Consider the following 22,372-nt stretch of genomic DNA (forward strand, 5'->3'; position numbering starts at 1 on the left):
GTGTGTGGGTAGTATGTGGTGGTGAGGTATGTGTGTGGCGTATGGGTGGTGTACGGTGGTAGTAGTGTGTGTGGGTGTGGTGGTATGTGTGCAGTGTGGGTAGTATGTGGTGGTGGTGTGTGTGTGGTGTGTGTGCATGCTTTCTGGGGCTAAAGGGTGAGTGGGGTGGGGGCTGCCTTAGATGAGGAAATCATTTCTTCCCATCACTGCTTCCTAAAACCATAGAAGTGAAACGGGCAGAAGGGAGGCAGAAAACACCCCTGTGGAAGGCAGAAGAGGAGCTTTTCTCCTTAGAACCAACATATCTTAACTGTGTTGCCTTAGGCAGACTACTTGGTCTTTCTGAGCTTTTTTCTCATCTGTAAAATGACAATAAGCACAAGGACCTCACAGGGTCATGCTGAGGGTTAAGTAAGATACTGGGTGTGACAAATATGGACAGTGCCCTCTCCAGCAGGGCTCAGTCTCCACACAGCCTAGCTCTGAGCCCATGGTTCAGGAAAGAAGGGGAGTTAAAGAAACATCCAGGGACTGGAAATACAGCTTGAGGAAAATGCCCCACCCAGAGAGTGAGAGCCCTGCCAGGCTTGGCTCAGAGCTGGGAAATTGTAAATGCAGCTTTATTATGTAAAGCGTATAAGTGATTTTCAGCATAATTAAGATGGATGGCTCTAATAATCCTGCAGGGTCCAATTCTGAGCCACATTACCAGGCATTTACAGGGAGTTTTTGTGCACTTTGCTTCAATGAGCACAGGGCCCATTAAAGAAATGTGTGGAAGACCAGGTTCTCCAGCCAACTGCCCTGGGCCAAAGCCAGTGGAGGGGCCTTAGCTCCAAGGCCCAGAAGAACTGTGCAGAAGCCCCATATCCCAGGAAAGTCATCCTTCGCCCTTAGCTCGGCAGACAGAGTCATTTCTCATTCTCCCAGTCAGAAACAGTGCTTCATCACCCACAGGAAGCTGCACTGGGTCAAATTGTCAACCCATCACTCAGGTAAGTGAGAAGAGCTTACCAATGAACAAACTGAGATCCTAAAAGGACATATATCTCTCCCCAAGATCACTCAGTTCACCAAAGCCAGGATCAAAGTCAGAGGGAGGGACCCACACATGATGAGGCTCAGTCTCCCTCCACCATGGAGGTCTCCTCTACACCAGCCAGGCCGCCTCCCACCCAGTTATGGCATGTTGGGTGCTGGTGCTAACAGCTCTTGGAGCCCCACTTCGCACAATGATACTAGCAGCTAGCAGCTGGCATCATTATTATTCTTATTCTTGCCATTATTTTATTTATAGTGCTTACTATGCAGTGGGCTCTTTACCTATTTTAATCTACGAAATAGACATCATTATGTTTACCCCTAAGAGGTATATGACTTGCCAAGGCCACATGGCTGGTTAAGGACTGTGCTGAGATTCTAACTGAATCCCTCTGACCCCGGAGCCTACACAGAGAGCCCAACTTCCTGTGTGTCAGAAAGTTCCTGCTTATTTATAAAGATATAAGTGATCCAAAACTACCGATCAGAAAGCCATGTTTCCTCAAGCCTAGGGAAACCCCTCTCCTGCCCTACAACATCTCTCCTCATGTTGTTCATTTGGGTACCTTCCACACCCTCCCAGAGTCTATCCCCACTTCCCACCAAACGGCAGGCTTGCAGATCTTCCATCCCTTCTTGTGAAAGCCTTCGTTCCTCTCTGGGCCTCAATGTCCCCACAACTACATCAGCAAAAGGGTCATCCAGGATCCAGCAGGGTGCCCTGCACCCCTCACAACCTCCACACCTCTTGGCCCTCTCCTCTTCTCAGTCAGTATGCAGGCAGCATTGGCCTCAAGCTCAGAGGCCTGGATCGGTGCCCTGCTCTGCCTGTCACTAACTGAGCACCCTCAGACAAACCAATCTGATCTCCCTAAAAATGTACATAGAAGTGCTTGCCATACACAGCTACTAGGAGGACTGAGGGCCATGGTGTCTAAAAACCTTCATCAGTGTCCGTTTTCAACCTCCCCTCCAGACAAAATGCCAGGGAAGAGAGAAAATATAGGAAGGAAAAGTTCAACTGCAGATGCTTGGTCTTTGGAGCCTGACTGATTGATGGGGCCCACTTTGTGGCAGCAGGGGGGACTTCCAGGATAGTTTCCCTAGCAACAAGTAGGGCCTGGAGGTTCCAGTCTCCTGCTCCTGGGAGCTGCACAGACCACAGAGAGGAACATAGAGGGGGCAGGCACTCACAACACCCTGAACCCCCACACTGGGCCATGACCTACAGTGCTTGAGGAAACTATAGTCTTCCTCTCTTTTTCTTTGTCCTGACTTCTGCCTCCCTGTACCTCAGGGGCACACCAAGCCCCACAGTTCTCAATTCTGGCAGAAACTGTCAGACACAGCCAGCAATCCTCACTGGTACCTAGGGTCTCCTATACTCTTAAACCTTTGAATGTCCCGCCACCCAGGATCACTGGCTCAGCCTAACACTCTTGGGCAAGTAGGTTGTCTTAACAGGTTGTGTGGGCCATGCTCAGAGCAGGCTCAGGACAGGGTTCAGATGGCCTCACCTTGCAGCTCCTCTCTGTGTGGCAACAGCAGGTCCCTTACCCTCTCTGCACCCTTCTTCCTGCACCTATAAAATCAGGATAGCCACACCCCGTCACATGAGCTCACCCATGCAGTAGAGCTCCATCCAGATACTCTTTCTTTTCCTGGCTCAGTGCCTTCTGATTGAGCGACAGGGCACTGCTGGAGGGACAGCAGGGGACAGGACAGGAACCAATATCTCTAATTGCCTCCAAATACTTCTTGTTTGGGTTTCCTGAGAACATGACAATTTTCCTTTTAATTTAAGAATAATTGAATCAACAATATTGTACTAGTTTCAAGTGCACAATATAGTGATTCAAATTTTACATATTACAGAATGGTCACCACAGTAAGTCTAGGTACCATCTGTCACCATACAAAGTTGTTACAATATTGTTGACTGTATTCCCAATGTTGTACAGTACATCCCATGACTTTTTTATTTCATAAGTGGAAGACTGTACCACTGTACCAATTTATGTTCCCACCAACAATGAAAAATGGTCTCCTTTTCTCCACATTCTCACCAAAACTTGTTATTTCTTGTCTTTGATACTAGCCATTCTGACAGGTGCAACGTGTTATCTCATTGTAGTTCTGATTTGTATTTCCTGATGATCAAGTGATAATGAGCATCTTTTCATGTGTCTGTTGACCATCTGTTTGTCTTCTTTGGAAAAATGTCTATTCACTTCCTCTTCCCATTTTTAGATCATATTTTTTAAATACTGAATTCAGTTACTTATATGTTTTGCATATTAACCCCTTATGAGATATATCACTTGCAAATACCTTTTCATTTTGATCGTTTCCTTCACTGTGCAAAAAGCTCTTTGGTTGGATGTAGTTCCATTTGTTTATTTTTCTTTTTGTTGCCCTTGCTAGAGAAAACAGATTCAAAAAAATATCTCTAAGACCAATATCAAAGAGCTTACTGACTATGTGTTCTAAGAGTTTTATAGTTTCAGGTCTTCCATTTAAGTCTTTAATTCATTTTGAATTGATTTTGTGTATGGTATACAAGAGTGGTCCAGTTGCATTCTTTTGCATGTAGTTGACCTGACAATACTCTAGGCGGGAGCTCTGTGTGAGTTTAAAAAACTTTTAGAATTCTATAAATGACCTTTGATAATAAAAACTAACAAGCTGAAAAAGTAGAACCATTCACCCTGAGCAGTGGATCTTCAGGTCAGAGAGATCGGGGTTTTTTACCTGCTGTCTCATCACATTGCCCACAGAAGTGTCTCATATCAGGTGCATGTCGCATAGGGATGCCCACCCTTGCCTCCAAAGCTGATGTGGTGATCACCCTCGCCGGTCACCTAGCATGCGGCTTGTCCTCTGGCTAAGGGGTGGGAGGGAGGGTATGGGGAGCCAGTTGGGGAGGAAGGCATCTTAACAGAAAGGCTCTTTCCAGCCACTTTATAAAATGTCATGCCTGTAAGGTGACCACAGCTTTGTAAGTGCCCACATCATTGAGGTTGAAAGGCCCTATGGCTAGATCTACTGTGACTTGTGAGTGGAAGCAATCTCTACTGCTTATGCTGCTAGAGCTTTAAGTGCCCCACAAAAGACCCTCCCCACATCTCTTCTCCCCTTGGTGTAGTGTTCCACAAGATCCAAAAGAGGGGCTGCTTTATCTGTCAGAATCTCTGAGTGGCTCTGATGAGCAGATACCCAATCAACCCATATGGATAAGTAGCATAAAGGACAAATAAGTCTTTGGTTTTTTCAGGCCACTGAAAGGTGAGGGTGTGTGGTTAGAGCCTGACCTTGCCTACCTGGACTGATATAATTACTATAAAGTTTAAATATGATTATGTGGATAAAGCACCTGGATCATAGCGGGTTCTGAAATTATAGTTGTGTCCCCTTGAAGCTTAAAATATAGAGTACAAAGCCTCTCATTCAATAGCAAGGACGTCAAATACTCCCATCAGAAAGGACATCCTGGTACATATTGAAATATAAGTGAGGAGGAGCATATTTTTTCCCGAAAAGCAGCTGTGGCTAGGAAGGCAGTGAAAATATGCAGGTGTCAGGTGTGGAAGCCAGGAAAGGAGTAGAAAGAGGCATGGGAGCGTGCTGCATATCACCCTCCCCTCCATGGAGACACCCAGAGCAGATTACCTGTGTCCACTGCCTTGGGGGGACTTCAACCAGAAGATATATCCCAAGGATCTGGGGAATCCCTGGCTGCAACTGTGGCTAGAGAGGATGAAGAATGGGAGGAGGAGTTTACTAGAAGTATGGCAGCACAGAACAGGGCCTGACAGGCAGCAGACAGCACAGCCCAGCTCCCAACAAGAGAAAAAGAACCCTCCAGGCCTCTCCTGTGCCCTCCAGCTAGTTGCCAAGCTAGGTCCAGTCCATCCCCTAACAACTAGCCCTGCTGAGCATCTGCTCCAGGCTAGACCTCATGCCCCACGGTCCACATCCACTACTGCCCACCCTTTAGCTTTGAGCAACATAAAAAGCCCAGAGGAAGCAATCACCCACCTCCTCCCAGGCATAGCAGAAGGCTCTTCATTCCATCATTTCTGTGGAGCTCCTAGCTCCTAGCAAGCTTCAGGCACAGTCAATGATGTTTCCTAGATGGATGGGAAAGGACTGTAGCACCTGACAACCAGAGGAGGCTGGGAAAGCTCACCCAGCAAGTGGGAACTTGGACTTCTTTATTGCAAGGCTCTCCCTGGTCTCAAGAAGTCTCATCCAGCCTGCACCCAGAGTGGCCCCACCACTCTCAGACTTCAGGACTGACTAGATCTCCATTTTCTCTGGATCCAGAGGAATTGTTTTCCAGCATCCTGCAGGCATAAGTGTTTAAAGACTACTTCCCAGATGCAAATAAACAGCAGTCAGCTACTCATCCATACTAGTTAACCCTTAAGTAAGACGCATACCATAGTCTGTGCAAACATGTGTGTGTGCATGCGTGTGTGTGTGTGTGTGTGCTCACACACAGGCATGCCTGGGTTGCCAGTCACATGGCTATTCAGCTCCCAATAGGACAAAACTCATCCCCCTGTACCCTGGCACACTGGTCTCTAGCAGTCTAGCAGGGGGATACCCACTGATTGTGCACATCTAATGGTGTCTGTTGTGATTGAGCACCATTCCTAGTAGTACACACTTCACAGTGCTTAGTTATTGTTATTTGGCAACAGGATCCATTTGAATTCAGGTCCACCCAAAGAGAAGGGTAAGGATTGAAGAGAAATTTATAACATACATTATGTTAAGCACTTGATAACACATATTCACAAAATCCCCAGGAGACGGTGCTTTAATTATCCCCATTTTAAATTTGAAGATACAAGGATCAGGGACATGAAGAAACTGGCCCAAAATAATACAACAGGGAAATGTCAGAGCAAGATTTCAAACCCAGATCCAACTCAGGAAAGATTGCATGCACATTTATTCCCTGTTTCCTCATTTCCACAAGGAGGAAGGACCCAGTTTACCCAGTAAACCCAGTCTATCTCTTCACTCCATCTCTACTGCTTCTTAGATAGTAATGAATGGCAGTGGTCATGGCGTCCATTCACCTGGGACCCTAAACCTGTGACCCTCAGTGTGCCTGACAGGGTTTGCATAGAGTCCACTTGCAGACCGAAAACTTCTTTGTGTTCTTGTCCCCAGGACTGAAGAACTTCAGGCAGGAGCGGGCCACCACCACTTTGGTTTCCTGCTCTGCCTAAGGCCCCTAATTCCTCCTCGCAGATCCCTCAGCTATGTGCACCCACCATTGGCCTTAAGGCTGTGTCCCTCCCCTATTGATGAACAAGTCTGTACTTAGGGCTTTTCATAGACCTATGACCCCAGTATCTCTTGTTTCATTAAAGGACAGGCAGTCCCTAAGTCCTTCAAAGATGTCCAAAATTCTTGGCAGTAGCACATCCTCCTAACTTCAGGTGTACACCATAACATCCTCAATGGCCAGCTCAGCAGGGAGACGATGTTCTAGTTCCCAACATAGCTATGGCCTTCTGACAGCCAAAGGCCCTGTTCTGCTCTACTCAAGCACCAAAAACCAAAAAACCATGGAGGATGGAGTCTTACCATACCTGAGAGTTCTCTGCCTCTTCGCCTTCTTCTCCAGGGAAAACAAATATTCCATTTGGAAACTGGAGACTTGTCCCATCAAGACCACTTGTGGGGCACCTGGGTTGCTCAGTTGGTTAAGTGCCTACCTTTGGCTCAGGTCATGATTCCAGGGTTCTGGGATGGAGCCCCATGTCTGGCTCTCTGCTCAGCAGGGAGCCTGCTTCTCTCTCTCCCTCTGCTGCTCCCCCGGCTTGTCCTCTCTCTCAAATAATAAATAAAATCTTAAAAGAAAAAAAAAAGACCACTTTTGACCAGCATAAGTGAACCCATTGTCTCTACCTGCCACATTTACTTTAGAAATCAGACCTGTCTTGGAGACTTCTGGAAAGGTCCCATTCTTTTTTTCAAGGAGCCTATGAGAAAGAACTTAACTGAAAGAAACAAAGAGAGGAAATGAACAAACTTGGGTCAAGGGCTACTACATATAACCACTGGAAGAAAGCAAGTATATCAGAATTACCCCAGTGCCTTAGAACACAGACATTCTGCGTTGAACTTGTGACTGAATGAGAGGAGCCATTTCTCTTTCTTCTCTGGGATAGTAGTTGTGGCCTCATAGGGGAATCAGGAGAGTACTAGGCTCTCAGCAAGAAGTCAGAACCCCCTGCATCCAAAATAGGGAAGAAGAAGCTAAGAACATCGTGTGTGGAGAGTGGCAATGGGGAGCTCAGCATCAGAGAGAGGAGGAGACACTTCAGGCCAGCTGCATAAACTGTGGTCACAACCCCAGGGGAGACATGGCCTGAGGACTTCCAAACTACTGACAGTGGGAGAGCCACAAGAGCTGAGAGCTTGCAAAAATGAGATGACCCAGAGAAATGTTATTGTGATTGTGACCCCATATTTAAAAGCAGGCTGGTAAGGTCTGGGGGGCAGTATGTCTTATACTGGATTTTAATGCCATTTTAAATCAATAGTAAAAACAAAAAATGTGTCCCCAAATCAGCAGATAACAAATTACCTAATGAAAAACTTAGACATGGCCTTCTGAGGGATCAGAAGATGTAGAAATCACTGAGATGGAAAAACCTGAGTAGGCTTTATGGGTGCAGGAGCTCAGTGAGCATAAAATGGAAAATTTGGGAGATAGATGGTATAAGTATAGGGTGGTAAGCCTTGGTCTGGAAAGCACAGTGCTGCACTTGAACCTTCATCAGTTCCCATCCTGGACCTCAGCTCACCCCTCCTAGGAAGAACACATGGGTCACTGAGCCCCATTAAGGCCATGCCCATCTCTTACCCTGCATGATTCTCTAGAAGCAGCAAGAAGATGGCCAGGAGCTCCTAGTTTTGCAGACCCTCTTTCCTTAACCCTTGATTGTGGAGATAATGTCTCTAACTAGAAACAGAGATGGAAGACAAAATGTCCTATAGATGCTTGACCTCGCCTCCTTGAATACCAAAGGACCATGTCCTCAGCCTTTCCCAGAAGAAGCATCTCACTTTAAATTCCTCCCAATTCTAGTCAAAATTCTTTTGATGGTCATTAAAATTACATGAGTGGCTTCATGCAATTTTAATCTTCTCTAGCAGCAAGTTCTACAGGAGAAGTCCCCCCAGGCATCTCCATTGATCATTCTAAGTAGATACAACAAAGCATTTCAAGACATGAGTTTTAACCAGAAAGAAAATGAAATGAATATTTCATTTATGATGGGTCATCTGGTGAGGATTTTTTTCTATTTTTTTCATTAAAAAGATCAAAAAACTAAATCCAATCTTTTGTAAAGGCATTTACCAAGGCGACACTAACCTCATGGATTTATCAAACACCCTTTAACGAAGCTTCCTTGTAACAACTGCACTGGATTTACAAGCCAATAACCTCTAAGCTAGTTTTGCTGACCAACTAAGCTAATCTGCTTGTGCACTCTGTGAAAATAGATGCCCTTGTAATGTTCCACTTATCCCTAGATCTCTCATTGCTACTCTCCTTCTATCTCCACAATTCAGCACCTGTGAATCAAAAGCTTGGACCTGGAACTTGAGAACCTCTCAGAAGGTTCCAACAGAAGCATTACAAAGACTGGATCCAGGTGTATTCAAGCCAAAATATTAATGAGCAGAAATAACTTTATGTGCTGTTGTTGTGTGGTAAAGAATCTGGCTGGCCTTTCTCTCTGGTTCCCAGGAGGTAACCTCTAAATCCTTGGATTTAACCTGAGTGATAGGAATGTCTTTGCTACTTATGGGGGGCTTACTGCTGACATTATGCTAAGGCAGTGACTCAAGACGGGATCTGGCTAGGCCAGAAATACCATGTGTTTAGAGTGTTTGCACTTTGAACCAGGTGGTATCAGCCGAACCTCTAAGAGGAGGGGGAAGATGGAGGTTGGAGTTAATCACATAGCCAATGACTCAATCACGTCTATACAATGAAACTCCAATAAAAATTGTAGACACTGAAGCTCAAGTGAACTTCCTGGAAAAGGAATGTACCAGGAGGGTAAGGCATCCTGAAGATACAGAAACTTCACATTTGCGACCCTCCTATTTGTCTCTTCATTTGGTTGTTTCCAATTTGTATCCTTTATAATAAAGCTATAATCATAAGTATAGCACTTGCCTGAGTTTTGTGAGTCTTCCTAGCAAATCATGAAACCTGGGGGGATAGTGGGAAAACCTATATTTGTAACCAGGTGGTAAGAAATGAAGATGGCCTAGAACCCCAGACCCTGTGGCTAGTGTCTGAAGTGAGGTCAGTCTTATGAAGGATGGTGTCCTTAACCTATGGAGTATGCACTAACTCCAGGTAGTTGGTGTCAGTTGGTGCCAATGCAGCTATGCCTCTAACTAACTTATTTTCACACTAAGGGGCTATGGAGAGGCATAGTTTCATAACCCAAATTGGTGACTAAATATGTGGGGAGGGGTCTAGTGACACTATCACAGATCCAAAGAGTAAATATTTGAGATTTAGAGGTGTAGTAGGCAGAATTCTGTGATGATCCCCAATATTCCTGTCCCCTGTTGTCCATACCCAGTATAATCCTCTGCCTCTGAACATAAGGCAGTGTTGTGAATATAAAGGATTTCACTCCTCTGATTAGCTTAGGATATGCACTTGACCCTTGAACAACATAAGGATTCAGGGCACCAACCCCTTCCACACAGTGGAAAATCCACACATAACTTTTGTCTCCCCAAAAACTTAATTACTAGTAGCCTACTGTTGACCTGAAGCCTAACAATAATATAAGTAATTAACATATATTTCCTGTTATATGTATTATATACTTTATTATTCCAATAAACTACAGAAAGGAAAATGTTAAGAAACCATAAAGAAGAAAAAAATGCATTTATAGTAATATAGTGTATTTGTTGAAAAGAAAAATTATACTTATAATTGAACCCACACAGTTACAACCCATGTTGTTCAAGGGTCAACTCTATAACATCACAATTTCAGCCTTGTGAGACCCTGATAGAGATCAGGTGAGCCTTGCCCAGACTTCTGACCTATAAGACACCATAAAATGATGAATGTGTGTTGTTTCAGGCCACTAAGTTTGTGGTAACTGGTTATGAAGCAATACGCAGGGAAATCTATGTGTGATGGTATCAAACAAATTTTGCCAATACCATTCTCTCTGGCAGAGAGAAATGGTTTGAAAGGATAGCATTCAGAATGTGGGGGGGGGGGGACAGGAAACCATATTCTAAGATGGGAACCTAAAAAAAAAACCTCTTGGGCCAGAGGGATGTTTGGCCCCAAAGAAGCAGCTTTATTTGTGTCTTCAAAAACTGCATGAGCTTTCCTGTGTCAGGGTTAGGAGACATGCCCAAGTTGCAGGAGGCACAGGATGGATATGATCTCAATATACAGAAGAAGGCTCTAATACCCCCAAGATGCCTAGTAATGGAAAGGGCTGCCTTTACTATTTAGACTTCTAATTCAATCCAAATGCCTAATTCATTCCAAGTACACAACAAACTATTGAACTAATTAGAAATAAGAAGAGAAATCAAGGCAAGCAAGTCGAGGCTAGAAAATGAATAGGTCGAAGAGCTACCAGTCATAGGCAATGTGTTGGATCAAAAGCTCCCCAAGCCCATGGTCTCTGTGATTCTACACTTAAATACTACTTCAGGAGTGCCTGGGTGGCTCAGTGGGTTAAGCCTCTGCCTTCAGCTCAGGTCATGATCTCAGCATCCTGGGATAGAGCCCCGCATCGCATCGGGCTCTCTGCTCAGCAGGGAGCCTGCTTCCACCTCCCTTGCCCCCGCTCTCTCTCTGTCTACCTCTCTGCCTACTTGTGATCTCTGTGGGTCAAATAAATAAATAAAATCTTTACCACTTCAAAGAGTCAGCACCACTTTAGTTGACTGACACTAAGATGCCAGGGTGAATTGAGATGGTATTGGGCCAAGGACAAAGTGACGCCTGAAACTTACCCTCACAAGTTTCCCAGAGGACAAGCATAAACTAAGGTAAAGGAAGATGTAGCACACTCTAGGGCTTAGACCCAAATCTTAGGGTAGAACTCTAACAACTATGACTGCTTCTTACAGAATATTCCCTTTACTTCAGCAGGGGTTTCCTGATAGCTTGATGCCAAAGCACTCTAGAGACCTACTCCGATTATTTCACCACCCAAAGCAAAATCCTGAGTATTGAACATCGCCACCTCCTTTTGAGAAAAGACTATTTCTGCCAAGGAAAAGCAAAAGAGAACAAATAAGACAAAAGAAAGTCAGAAAAGGAACCAGTGCCCAGAGGAGGCTGACCTAGGCCACCTATTTCAGGATTTTCTTCATCCAAGGAGAGCCGGTCTGGACCACTTGTCATACTGGTGTGTCACTATGGAGGTTCTCCCCACCTCTCTGCAAGGTTAGATTTTCCATTTCCTGACTTCATGTCTTCATCTTGTTTCCTTGTTTTGTTCATTTAGTTGGAGCATATCCCCCAATAGGTTTTTGAGAAAAGATAATAGAGTTTAATTTTAAACCTTGTCTGGTTGAAATAGTCTTTTTTCCTCCCTGGCTGACATTTTCCTCAGTATGGAGTTATAACATGGATACATTTTTTCTCAGAATATAAAATTGTTCCATTGTCTACTATTTCGTACACTGCTCTTGAGAAGTCTGAAGTAATTCTGATTATTGTACATGGTCTGTTTTTTTTTTCTCTGTGCCTTGGTGTGGTTTTTCCTATTCCTACCCCTCAATACCTGCTCAGTGGCCCCTTCAATATGGAAATACATGTCTTTCTAAAATTTCTTCCTTGTATCATTTTTGTCAATACTGTGTTTTCACACAGGCTGGGCAGAGCCCCCCTCCCACCACAAGTGATGGCAAACATTGTAAGCTACTGACTTGCATAATTATATACCTCTGAATGGTATCCAGGGCATCAGGGGAGAGAGCACTGTTTTTTCCAACCCTGATTCGGGACCTTCCCTTCCAGAGCATGGCCTGAGTAGAAAAAGTATGCTAATTCCTTAACCTCAAAACTGTCCAGAGTCATTGGGAAAGCATCAGCTGTGCAGTACTCAAAATCACTCTCTCATCTCAGAGCCCACCTGATGGAATTTACCAATTCAACTATTTCTTCTGGCAAATCTTGATGCCTGTCCTCCAAATTCCTCTCCCTATAAGATAAAAAATTCCTATCCATATATACTTCCTACCAAATTTCTATCATGAATAATTTTCCCCTCAATTTTCTCTGTTCTTTCTGAAACTTGTATTAGCTGGGTATTGGAATTCATGGATCAACTATTTAATGTATCTTTTTTTCCCTATTTCTTGTGTCTGTCTTTCTGTACTTCTGTCTGGGAGATTTCCAAAACTTTACCTCCTAACACTTCAATGGAATTTTTTTTTTTAATTTTATTTTTTATAAATACAGGTCTGTGGTATCACCAGGGGTACAGGTCTGTGAATCACCAAGTTTACACACTTCACAGCACTCACCATAGCACCATAGCACATACCCTCCCCAGCGTCCATAATCCCACCCCCCTCCCTCCATCAACCCTCAGTTTGTTTTGTGAGATTAAGAGTCACTTATGGTTTGTCTCCCTCCCAATCCCATCTGAATAGAGAGCCCAGAAATAGACCCTCAACTCTATGGTCAACTCATCTTCGACAAAGCAGGAAAGAATGTCCAATGGAAAAAAGACAGCCTCTTCAATAAATGGTGTTGGGAAAATTGGACAGCCACATGCAGAAAAATGAAATTGGATCATTTCCTTACACCACACACGAAAATAGACTCAAAATGGATGAAGGATCTCAATGTGAGAAAGGAATCCATCAAAATCCTTGAGGAGAACACAGGCAGCAACCTCTTCGACCTCAGCCGCAGCAACATCTTCCTAGGAACATCACCAAAGGCAAGGGAAGCAAGGGCAAAAATGAACTATTGGGATTTTATCAAGATCAAAAGCTTTTGCACAGCAAAAGAAACAGTTAACAAAACCAAAAGACAACTGACAGAATGGGAGAAGATATTTGCAAATGACATATCAGATAAAGGGCTAGTGTCCAAAATCTATAAAGAACTTAGCAAACTCAACACCCAAAGAACAAATAATCCAATCAAGAAATGGGCAGAGGACATGAACAGACATTTCTGTAAAGAAGACATCCAGATGGCCAACAGACACATGAAAAAGTGCTCCATATCACTCGGCATCTGGAATTTTTTTTAATTCCTGCTATTATATTTTTAATCTCCAATAACTTTTGTTATTCTATTTTTCCTTTACATAGCAGTCTCTTCTTGTCTGGAGAAAGCAATAGTTTATTTAAATAGTGGTGTTCTAAGTTTTCTTTTGTTTCTCACCATATCTTTGTACCCTCTCTTTTTCCTGTGGTTTTTGTTTGCTTTTGTTTTGATTTCTTGCTATTAGGTTTTGTTTGTTTTGTTTTGTTTTGTTTTGCTTTTCCTCTTGTTCATGTAAGAAGCATTCTTCAAATGCCTGGTGGCTTTCAACTGCTCATAATCCAGCCTCAGACACTCAGAAGCTGATTGGAAGCATGGCATGGAAGACAAAAAGCTTACCAGCTAAGCAGTGACAAATATTCCACTGGCTTTTTCTTTACCCACAAGTAAGGAGCTTTGTTTTTCTTCAATGCACAATACACACAAGAACTACTGGCCCAAAGATGACTTCTTTCTCTGTACATCCAGTTACAGGCTGGAACTCTGTCTACAGTGTGTCTACACTACACTGTGGTAGGAATAGCTATGTTCCTTTGGCTTGGGCAGGCACAAGACAGCTGCTAATTTATATGTGCCATGAAAAAGATGTATGTTCCATAAGCTTCCCCTTGGCTGACCATCTCTATGTGGAAAAGTGAATCATGTTCTTTACATAACTAGCCCTCTCTTTGTGCTGTTCCCTCCTGACTTCTCAAATTTCAGCCAATTGAACTGTTTCATACATGGTAAATACCATCAGGAGAGCTGATCATCAACACAAGACTGCACAGCCACCTCTCTGATCCTCACAAGAATCCTCCCCAAGAATATCAGTGACCTCATATTCAGAGGAGATATTGAGACCTTGAGTTGGTTCTGGCACCAAAGCCTATTTTTTGTATCATAACTGGCCCTCACTGTGCCCTGTGGAATTTATCTTTGTTCTGCAAAGAGAATGTGGTTTCCAGGGAGAGGGACTACCATCATTCCATGTGGAACTGCTAGGCAGGGTATTAAAGAGCACAGAGGGAAGACCCCAGAAGATGCTGCTTCTCCTGCTTGCCTGTCTCTTGCCTGCCATCAATGGGAAGAGCTGCTTCCACTGCTGGCCACAACTGCCTGCATTGATAGACTATGACCTGCAGATTCTATGGGGCTCCCCAGGACCACCCAGAGATCTCTCCCAAAGCATCCACTTCCTATTCCTGAAAAAGGATTATGTCTTCCCAGAACCCTGGTATCTTGGTGAGGCACAGCCTAGACACCAGGGATCAGGGCTGGGCCCTTTACCTGACCTGGGATCTTATACCCCCAACTGCCCTTCATCCCACATCTCATTCTCAGATCATGCCCATATGGAAGAAGCAACAGCCAAATTATTCAATCACATAGATGAAGCCATTAAGAAGTTTCGAGATGGTGAGGAAGCCCCCAGGCTTCTGTTGACAAAACCCAGAACCCCAAGGCACTTCTAGAGGGCCTGCTGGCCTGGGGTGGGGATATGTGGTGAAGAGTGGTGACTGACCCAGCATCTATGTGCTCTGTGAAGTTACTGTTTGAAAAACCTGGCTCGAATTCCCAATCTTGAGTTATGTAATTGTTTCCACCTATAAAATGTAGATGATGAGCACACCTCTTCCTCTCTTCCTTTTCCATTCAGATAAACCATCACTTCTGAGAGAGATTAATGTCCAGAAACAGGTGTTTACTAACAGGCTGAATGAGACGTCTAAGAAGCTGAAGGAGAAGGGTGAGAGGTGGAGATGGCCCCTGCCCACCACCCAGCCCTTCACCTTCCCCAAGACTGAGAAGAACAGAGCCCAGTCTGCAGCCCCTCCCATGTCCCTCCCCAGGAATCCCCATTTGCCCACATACTGGGCGCCTGTCCACACCTTCTCCAAGTTCCCTTTCTTGATGATACCCCAACCCTTTCATGGCTCTGTCTGCCTCCCCCAGCACCTCAGTTTCTCTATCATCTCACCCTCCTGGGCAGCTTGTAACAAGTCTTGTGGTGAGTATGTATGGGGACTTGGGGGTGGGGGAATGAGAGGCGAGGGGCACATGGCCCTGGCTAAGGCTTCTGCCTATCCCCTTTCACAGAGCTACACCCCACATTGGAGGTCATCAATTGTGCCAGCTGCAAGACACACCTTCTTACCTGCAAAGACCCAACTCTCTGCCCAGGTCAGTGGCAGCTAGCATCCTGCATCCAACTTGCCTGTACTCCATCCAGGGTCATTGTTGTCTGCTCAGCCTCAAGCTCTTTTTGCTGTCCACCCAGAGAACATAGCAACTCCTGGGATTTCTTGATGCCACATGTCCAACTTCAGAGCCATAAAGCTATCTGCCTCTGGGACATCTCCCCTGGAGATCTCTTGGGCCCTCAAAGCAAGCATGCTTGGAAACGTATTCAAACTCAACTCCCCCACCCCCAATCTGCTCTTCCCTCAGGGTCCCTCTCAGCAAATGGCTCCACACAAGCCCTAAGCCTCCTAAACCAGGAACTTCCCTCCCCCATATTCAAGACATGCAATCACCAAATCTTATTAAATAATTCTTTTTTTTTTTAAGATTTTATTTATTTATTTGACAGAGAGAAATCACAAGTAGGCAGAGAGGCAGGCAGAGAGAGAGGAGGAAGCAGGCTCCCTGCTGAGCAGAAAGCCCGAACTGGGGCTCGAACCCAGGACCTGGGATCATGACCTGAGCCGAAGGCAGCGGCTTAACCCACTGAGCCACCCAGGCACCCCTTATTAAATAATTCTTAAATGTGTTACCATATTTTCATTGCAGTATCCACCACCATTCCTCAGGCATCCTCACTTCTCATCTGGGTTATGCTAGCGTCACTCAGCTGGCCTGTCTGCCCCTCTTGGCCACATCTTACTCAGCAACCAAGGAACCTTCTCAAGGAGCAAATCTTCCTATGACACTCCGTGTTTGTAGCCCAACTGCCCCCCAGATAAGGCCTAGCTCTTCGTAAGGCCTTGTGCAAATAGCCCCTGCACACCTTCCACCACCCCACTCCTCCCCAGCCACACTGAGCTACTGACATGCTGTACATACAGATGACTTCAAGCTTTTCCTTTGAACATTCTGTGTCCTCTGCCTACAGCACAATTTTTTACTTGACCATGGGACCAAACTGGACTTGTACTTGTTTTTCAAAGTCCAGTCAGAAGTCCTATTTCCTAAGGTTTCCCTGACAAGCCCCACCGCCTGAGGCTCATCAGCCTTCCTTGTGGCTACTTTTCCTCTGTTCTGTCCTCCTCTGCTTCCCTGGGATACCACACCATAATTGTTTGCTTGTCTACCTCATAGAGAGCAGGGACCATGTCTCATTTATCTCTCATATATGCCAGGTATACAGTAGGTGCTCAGTAAGTGTTTGCAAACAAATGACTGAGTGGACAAATAAAAGGAGGAAAGAATGTAGTCTCTCTGGGCCCAGATGGCCCTCCTTGACCCCCAAACACGTGGCTCCCCCTTTTATACCCCCCAGCCAGGAGCCGGAGAATCCTCGCATGGGTTGTGAGCTTTGGCATTATTCTGCTTCTGGCAGCCATAGCTGGAAGTGGGTGAGTGACTCTCAAGCCCTAGCATCCCCAGAGAAGACAAACCTATTCCTTGACTGACCCATCTCCACTTTGTTTCCTGGGCCAGATGGTACATTTTCTGGCATGAGAAGAGGAAGAAGGAAGCTGAAAAGGTACTGGGAATGGAGACCCCTGACAGAATGTAGGTTTCCCAAGGAGGGAAAGCCGGGGGTAGCAAGGCTGGAGGTCTCAATCCTGGCTCCCAGAGTGTGACATCCAGAGCAAAGTGGGATCAAGGCTGGGGCTCAGAAGACCCCATATCCTCTTAATGTGAGTACACACTCAGGGCCAGGGGCCCAGGAAACAGTGGCAAATCTCCACAAGGTGCCCTCCACCTATAGCTGTCCTTATCCCTCTGGAGACCCTCTCCCCACATGGGCCACCGCACTCCCTGACATATATAGACAATTAACATGGCCCTCCTGCTCTCTGCTCCTGGTTAGGTTCAGCCAGCAAGAGTTCAGAGGGACAGAGGCAAGGGCATGCAGAAGGTGGGGGTGTAAATGCCCTGTTTCTTGTCTCAGCAGGAACCCAGCAGTCCACTGGTCTGAACCAAGATCACAGTTGCTGTCAGGAAGCTCGTTCATCTCTGAGTTCCAGTAACTGTCCCTTGCCTGACACTCTCCAACAGGGGGTGGTAGCATTCCTGTGGTCCAAAAGGCTACACTCTGTCTTGTGGTTTCCCTGTGCCCATGCCTTGTATTCATTAAATCATCTTCATTAAAACATCTTCCTCTTATTCTGATGAACTGTAGCATCGGCTTCCCGCGGTGTCCGAACAGACCCAGCTGACACTGAGATCATCTCCATAAGGTCGAAGAGGGAACAAGCCCCTTTAGGACCTTATGGAGATGATCACCCTCCCTCTGCTGGCCCGCCACCCTTACCCTTCTGAAACACCCTTCTCCTACTGCTCTGGTCCCAGCAGTGGTAACTCCACAGGCTCAGTCCAGTCTCACTTAATTCCAGCACTAAAGATGAAGGCAGAGATGGCCTGGGTCCCTGTGCCCAGGTATTGAACAGAGGAAGTAAGAGGCCAGCTCATAGCCCAGGGACTGGGAGAAGAAAGGCTTCAGAAAACAGGCTCCAAGTCACATTCAATCAGACCTCCCCGACATCCCGGCTAAGATGCCCAGCCTGGCTACACCCAGGTCCCCAGTGAATCTGGTGCTGCTAACAATGATGTTTCCCTGACTCTGCCTGTGGTAGTGGGAATAGACAAGGATGGAGGGGGGTAGAAGGAAGGGGCTTTGCCTCCTCCTCCTCCATCCCCATGTCCCTTTCCTGTTTGCCCCGAAGGCTGCCAGATTAAATGGAACCTGAGTCCTCCAGGCACAACTCTGCCCTTTCCACTCAACCTTGTGTCTTTCTTCACTGCTTCCCCTGGCCTATCATCCTTGGCTCAGGCTCAGGCTCTATTTGAGACTAAACAGGCTCTACTCTGGCAACACTGAAGCCACTGCCAGGCCCAGAGCCTGTTCAGAAGGCCAACCACTGGGTACTGAAAGGAATCATGTCTGGGACCAGTTCTGGGACAAGAACCCAGAACCTGGACTCGAGTCCTATCTCTGATGCTAAGGTTTTAGTCTCCCCCTTCTGCATCTGTTCCTCCGTCTGAGCATGCAGGGAGGATGTCATGCTTCAGCCAGGTTGGTGTGCCCTGGCCTTGGAGCCCACTGGATTCATATTTGCCATCCTATATTTGCTCATGCTTTGGTTCAAAATGTAATGCCCTCACCCCTTCCCCTCACCCCCAGTCCACTGAAATCCTGCCAGGACCCACAGCCCAGTTCCTGAAACAAGCCTTTTGTCTCCACAGGCCCTTCTGGTGCCCCTCTTCCAGAGCTAGCACCCAGGCTGGAAGTGACCTGACTCCAGTAGCACCAGCCTGCCGTAAGGGCCGCAACTTGGCTACAATGGGGGGACTGCAAGAGACTGAGGCAAGATGTATATAGACCATAAATGGCAACCAGTACAGGGAGTCCAATGGCTGAGAGTAGCTGTGGGTCTCCAGCCATAGGTATCTCCAGCCCCCAGCCCAGGAAGACCCAGGAAGCACCCCCTTCCAAGGTGGTGTCTTCAACAATGAGAAACCATGGAAAGTGTGAAGGGAGAGAGAAATGTTGTCACTGAGAGTTTAGTGTTGCAGCAGAGCAGAGGTATGAGAGGTTTAATAGGTTCAGGCAACTCCAAGAAATGTGATATTGCTGAAGGGAGAGGCCCAGGTTAGAGGATGTTGAGAGGTGGGGCCCACAGAAGCACCCAGGCCCAAAGGGAGTGAAAACAAGTGAGCAGGGAGGGCTGGGAAGAAGTAGTGGAGGGCTTTGCCAGTGGCAGGCCTGAGTCCTAGGGAGAGGTCAGGGATCCAGACAGGGAAAGAGTAGCTATGCCCAGGCGTATGCGGCTCCACATGCTAGGAGCTGAGATGTCCCCTCCATCCAGCTCCACAGATTATCCCTGCCTCACAAAACTGAGGAAGGGTCCATAGATATAAGGTTTTTGGAGAAAGCATAAAGACATAGCTATAGCCAAATGGTGAGAACGTCCTCATATCCATTCTGAATGACTGAGCCAGAGCCCCAGGCAGTAGTAATGGACCCCCAGGAAACTGTGATTCTTTGTGTCTGTAAAAGCTGGCTGCCACCTAGGAGAGAGGGAAAGCCAGGCTTTCATGGTGGTGATATTGGTTTCCTATTTATATTTAAATTGGGACTTAAACCATTACTTCAAAAGAATCCAGAGCAACTGCTTTCTGATGCATGCAGCAGAAATAGAAAATCCCGGGTATAATTTATGAGTTTGTGTGTCTGTATGTGTATATCTCTTATCAACAGATTTTTTTTTTATTACTATTTGAGGGTATATTTGCATGAAAAGCAGATACTGAGTTCTGCTAGAGTAGAAAGATCAAAGAATTTTGACTCAGGTAAATCTTGGTCAAAATATAGACTCTGAAGGACTTTATGCTTCCAGGTATGACAGAGCAGCTTACAGCACAGCAACACTACCGTCAAGGGCAACTAAAAATAAAATACATCAAAAGAGCAAAACGAAACAAAAGTCTGTTTAAGGTACCAGGTCCCTAATGCATCCAAGGTCCCAGAGGGAAGTAGAGCTCTCTGTGGTGACAAGCCCTTGTCCTGCAATGAGTTTCTCCTTGGCACTTCCGGGCTTCAACAGTACATGTTGAGAAGCTTGGGGGGGAGTGGGGGGGCTGTCCAGCAGATGCCTGCAAAGTGTGGAGAAGTCATCAAAGCTTTTAACAAGATCATGGGCTGAAGAGACAAAACTTGGAGCTCTACTTTGCCAAGATAGAATGTGAGAGGTCCAGATCCCTGGAAGTACAGAGATGCAGAAAATGCAAACAAATGCATTGCATCTGTTTGTCCCATCCTCCCAGGAGCATTCCTGTTCTTAACCAGCACAGGCCCAAAGACAAAGAAATCAAACAGAAAAGATCTGAAATGCAATTTGTCAGAGATTTGCCTGCTAGGGAAATAAAAATTAGAGTTGCTGACCCACATAGGAAGACAAGTTTTAATAAATAGTCCAAGGTATTGATTGGTGATAGCCTAGTACACCAGAGGCAGACCAATCCTTACAAAGCATGGAATTCAGCCTCTGACAAAATTAAAGAGAACTATTCTTATTTTATATCACTGCTGGAGGATAGAGTAAATATCTTCTAAAGGAAAATAATATCATCTAAAGCCACTACCATGTTTTATTTACAATATCCAGTATTCAAACAAATATTAAAATCCATACCAAAAATAAAATCAAGAGAAAAATCAAACAATAGAAACAAACCTACAAATGATCCAGATATCAGAGTTATCTGATATAAATTTTAAAATATGTGTGACTAATGTGCCCAAAGGTATTCTTTGCAGCTTTATTGAAATAAAAGACATACAACATTGTGTTAGTTTAAGGAGATATAATGTATTGATTTGAAATACCTACAAAATCGCTTCTCGGCCTTTTGGCTAAGATCAAGTGTGAAATACCTACAAAATTGCAAAATGATTACCACCACAGCATTAACTACCATCTCTCTCACATCATATAGTTACCACCTTTATTTTTTCTGGTGAGAATATTTAAAATTTTCTCTCTTAGGAACTATCAAGTATATAATACAATATTACTGTACATTACTAATACTGTACATTAGATCTCCAGAACTTATTTTTCTTATAACTAGAAGTTTGTACCCTTTGACCAATATCTCCCCCATTTCCCCCACCTACCCTGAAACCCTGGAAACCACCATTCTATCCTGTTTCTATGAGTTTGGCTTTTTTAGATTTCCACACATAAGTTATATCATACAGTATTTGTCTTTCTCTGTCTGACTTATTTCCCTTAGCATAAAGCCCTCAAGACCCATCCATGTTGTTGGAAATGGCAGGATCTCCTTCTTTCTCATGGCTGAATAACATGAATATTCATGTCATTTTACAGATATTATATTATGTTATAATAAAATGTAATATATGTATGTATGTGTGTGTGTGTATCTATAAGTAGATAGATGATAGATAGATAGATAGATAGATAGATAGATATCCATTATCCATTTACCCATTCATCTGTTGATAGACATTTAGGTTGATTTCATGTCTTGGCTGCTCTGAATAAAGCTGCAATGAAGAGGAAGTGCAGATATCTTCTCAAGAGTTTGTTTTTGTGGGCTTCTGGGTGATTCAGTTAAGATTCTGCTTTTGACTCAGTTCATGACCCTGGGATCAAGCCCCGCATCTGGCTTTCTGCTCAGTGGGGACCCTACTTCTTCCTCCACCACAACCCCGTTCATTGTCTATCTCTCTCTCAAATAAACAGATAAAATCTTTTTAAAAAAAATAGAGTTTGTTTTTCATTACCTTTGGATACATACTCAACTGCAAAATTTCTGTTTGGTTCTTTTGTGTTTTTCTATCTCTTTGTTGACTTTCTTATTTTATTCTTGTATTGCTTTCCCTGATTTCATTGAATTGTTTAGCTGTGTTCTCTTGTAGCTCTCTGACTATCTTTAGAATAATTATTTTGAATTCTGTCAGGCAATTAACGGATCTAAATTTCTCTAAAGTCAGTTACTGGACATTTACTTTATTCCTTTGGTAATGCCATGTTTCCCTGATTCTTCATGATCCCTGTAGCCTTGGGTATGCATCTGCTTCTTTGAAGAAGCAGTCACCTCTTGCAGGTTTATGGACTGACTTTGGTAAGGAAAAACCTTCACCTATGGGTGGGGACATGTTGGAGGCTCCAGGTTTAAGGGTGTGTGTAGGGACCGGATTAGTGGGGGGGGCAGTGATGACTTCATCAGCTCAGGTTGTTGGACCCACAACACCAAGAGCTGTGTAAACTTAGGTGACTATAGCGGGAAGTCCACAGAGGCTGTACATGCTTTGGCATCCTCAGTGTACCT

The 22,372-nt window shown here is 45.0% G+C and overlaps 1 protein-coding gene and 1 long non-coding RNA gene across 7 annotated transcripts; one reads left to right on the plus strand and one right to left on the minus strand.

Moving 5' to 3' along the window:
• Positions 1-4,710: 4,710 nt before the first annotated feature.
• LOC125094912 (uncharacterized) lies at positions 4,711-14,255 on the minus strand. The gene is made up of 4 exons (XR_007125740.1): positions 14,181-14,255; positions 12,026-12,108; positions 5,080-5,171; positions 4,711-4,788 (listed from the first exon to the last, which is right to left on the minus strand). It is a non-coding gene; the product is annotated as an uncharacterized LOC125094912 (long non-coding RNA).
• A 101-nt stretch (positions 14,256-14,356) lies between these two features.
• TEX51 (testis expressed 51) lies at positions 14,357-19,713 on the plus strand. Of its 6 annotated transcripts, none has more exons than XM_047722129.1 (8): positions 14,357-14,587; positions 14,687-14,761; positions 15,003-15,092; positions 15,336-15,353; positions 15,443-15,526; positions 16,845-16,920; positions 17,006-17,051; positions 18,758-19,713. In XM_047722129.1, exons 1-8 carry the CDS (start codon positions 14,386-14,388, stop codon positions 18,785-18,787), a joined length of 621 nt encoding a protein of 206 aa, XP_047578085.1. In that variant the 5' UTR covers positions 14,357-14,385; the 3' UTR covers positions 18,788-19,713. The 6 variants fall into 6 exon arrangements, with proteins under 6 accessions (XP_047578085.1, XP_047578086.1, XP_047578082.1 ...); XM_047722130.1 differs by lacking the exon at positions 18,758-19,713 and adding an exon at positions 17,463-17,666; XM_047722126.1 differs by having other exon boundaries at positions 15,003-15,353.
• Positions 19,714-22,372: the final 2,659 nt, after the last annotated feature.

This window comes from Lutra lutra, chromosome 3, assembly GCF_902655055.1.
Source record: "Lutra lutra chromosome 3, mLutLut1.2, whole genome shotgun sequence".
Lineage (NCBI taxonomy): Eukaryota > Metazoa > Chordata > Mammalia > Carnivora > Mustelidae > Lutra > Lutra lutra.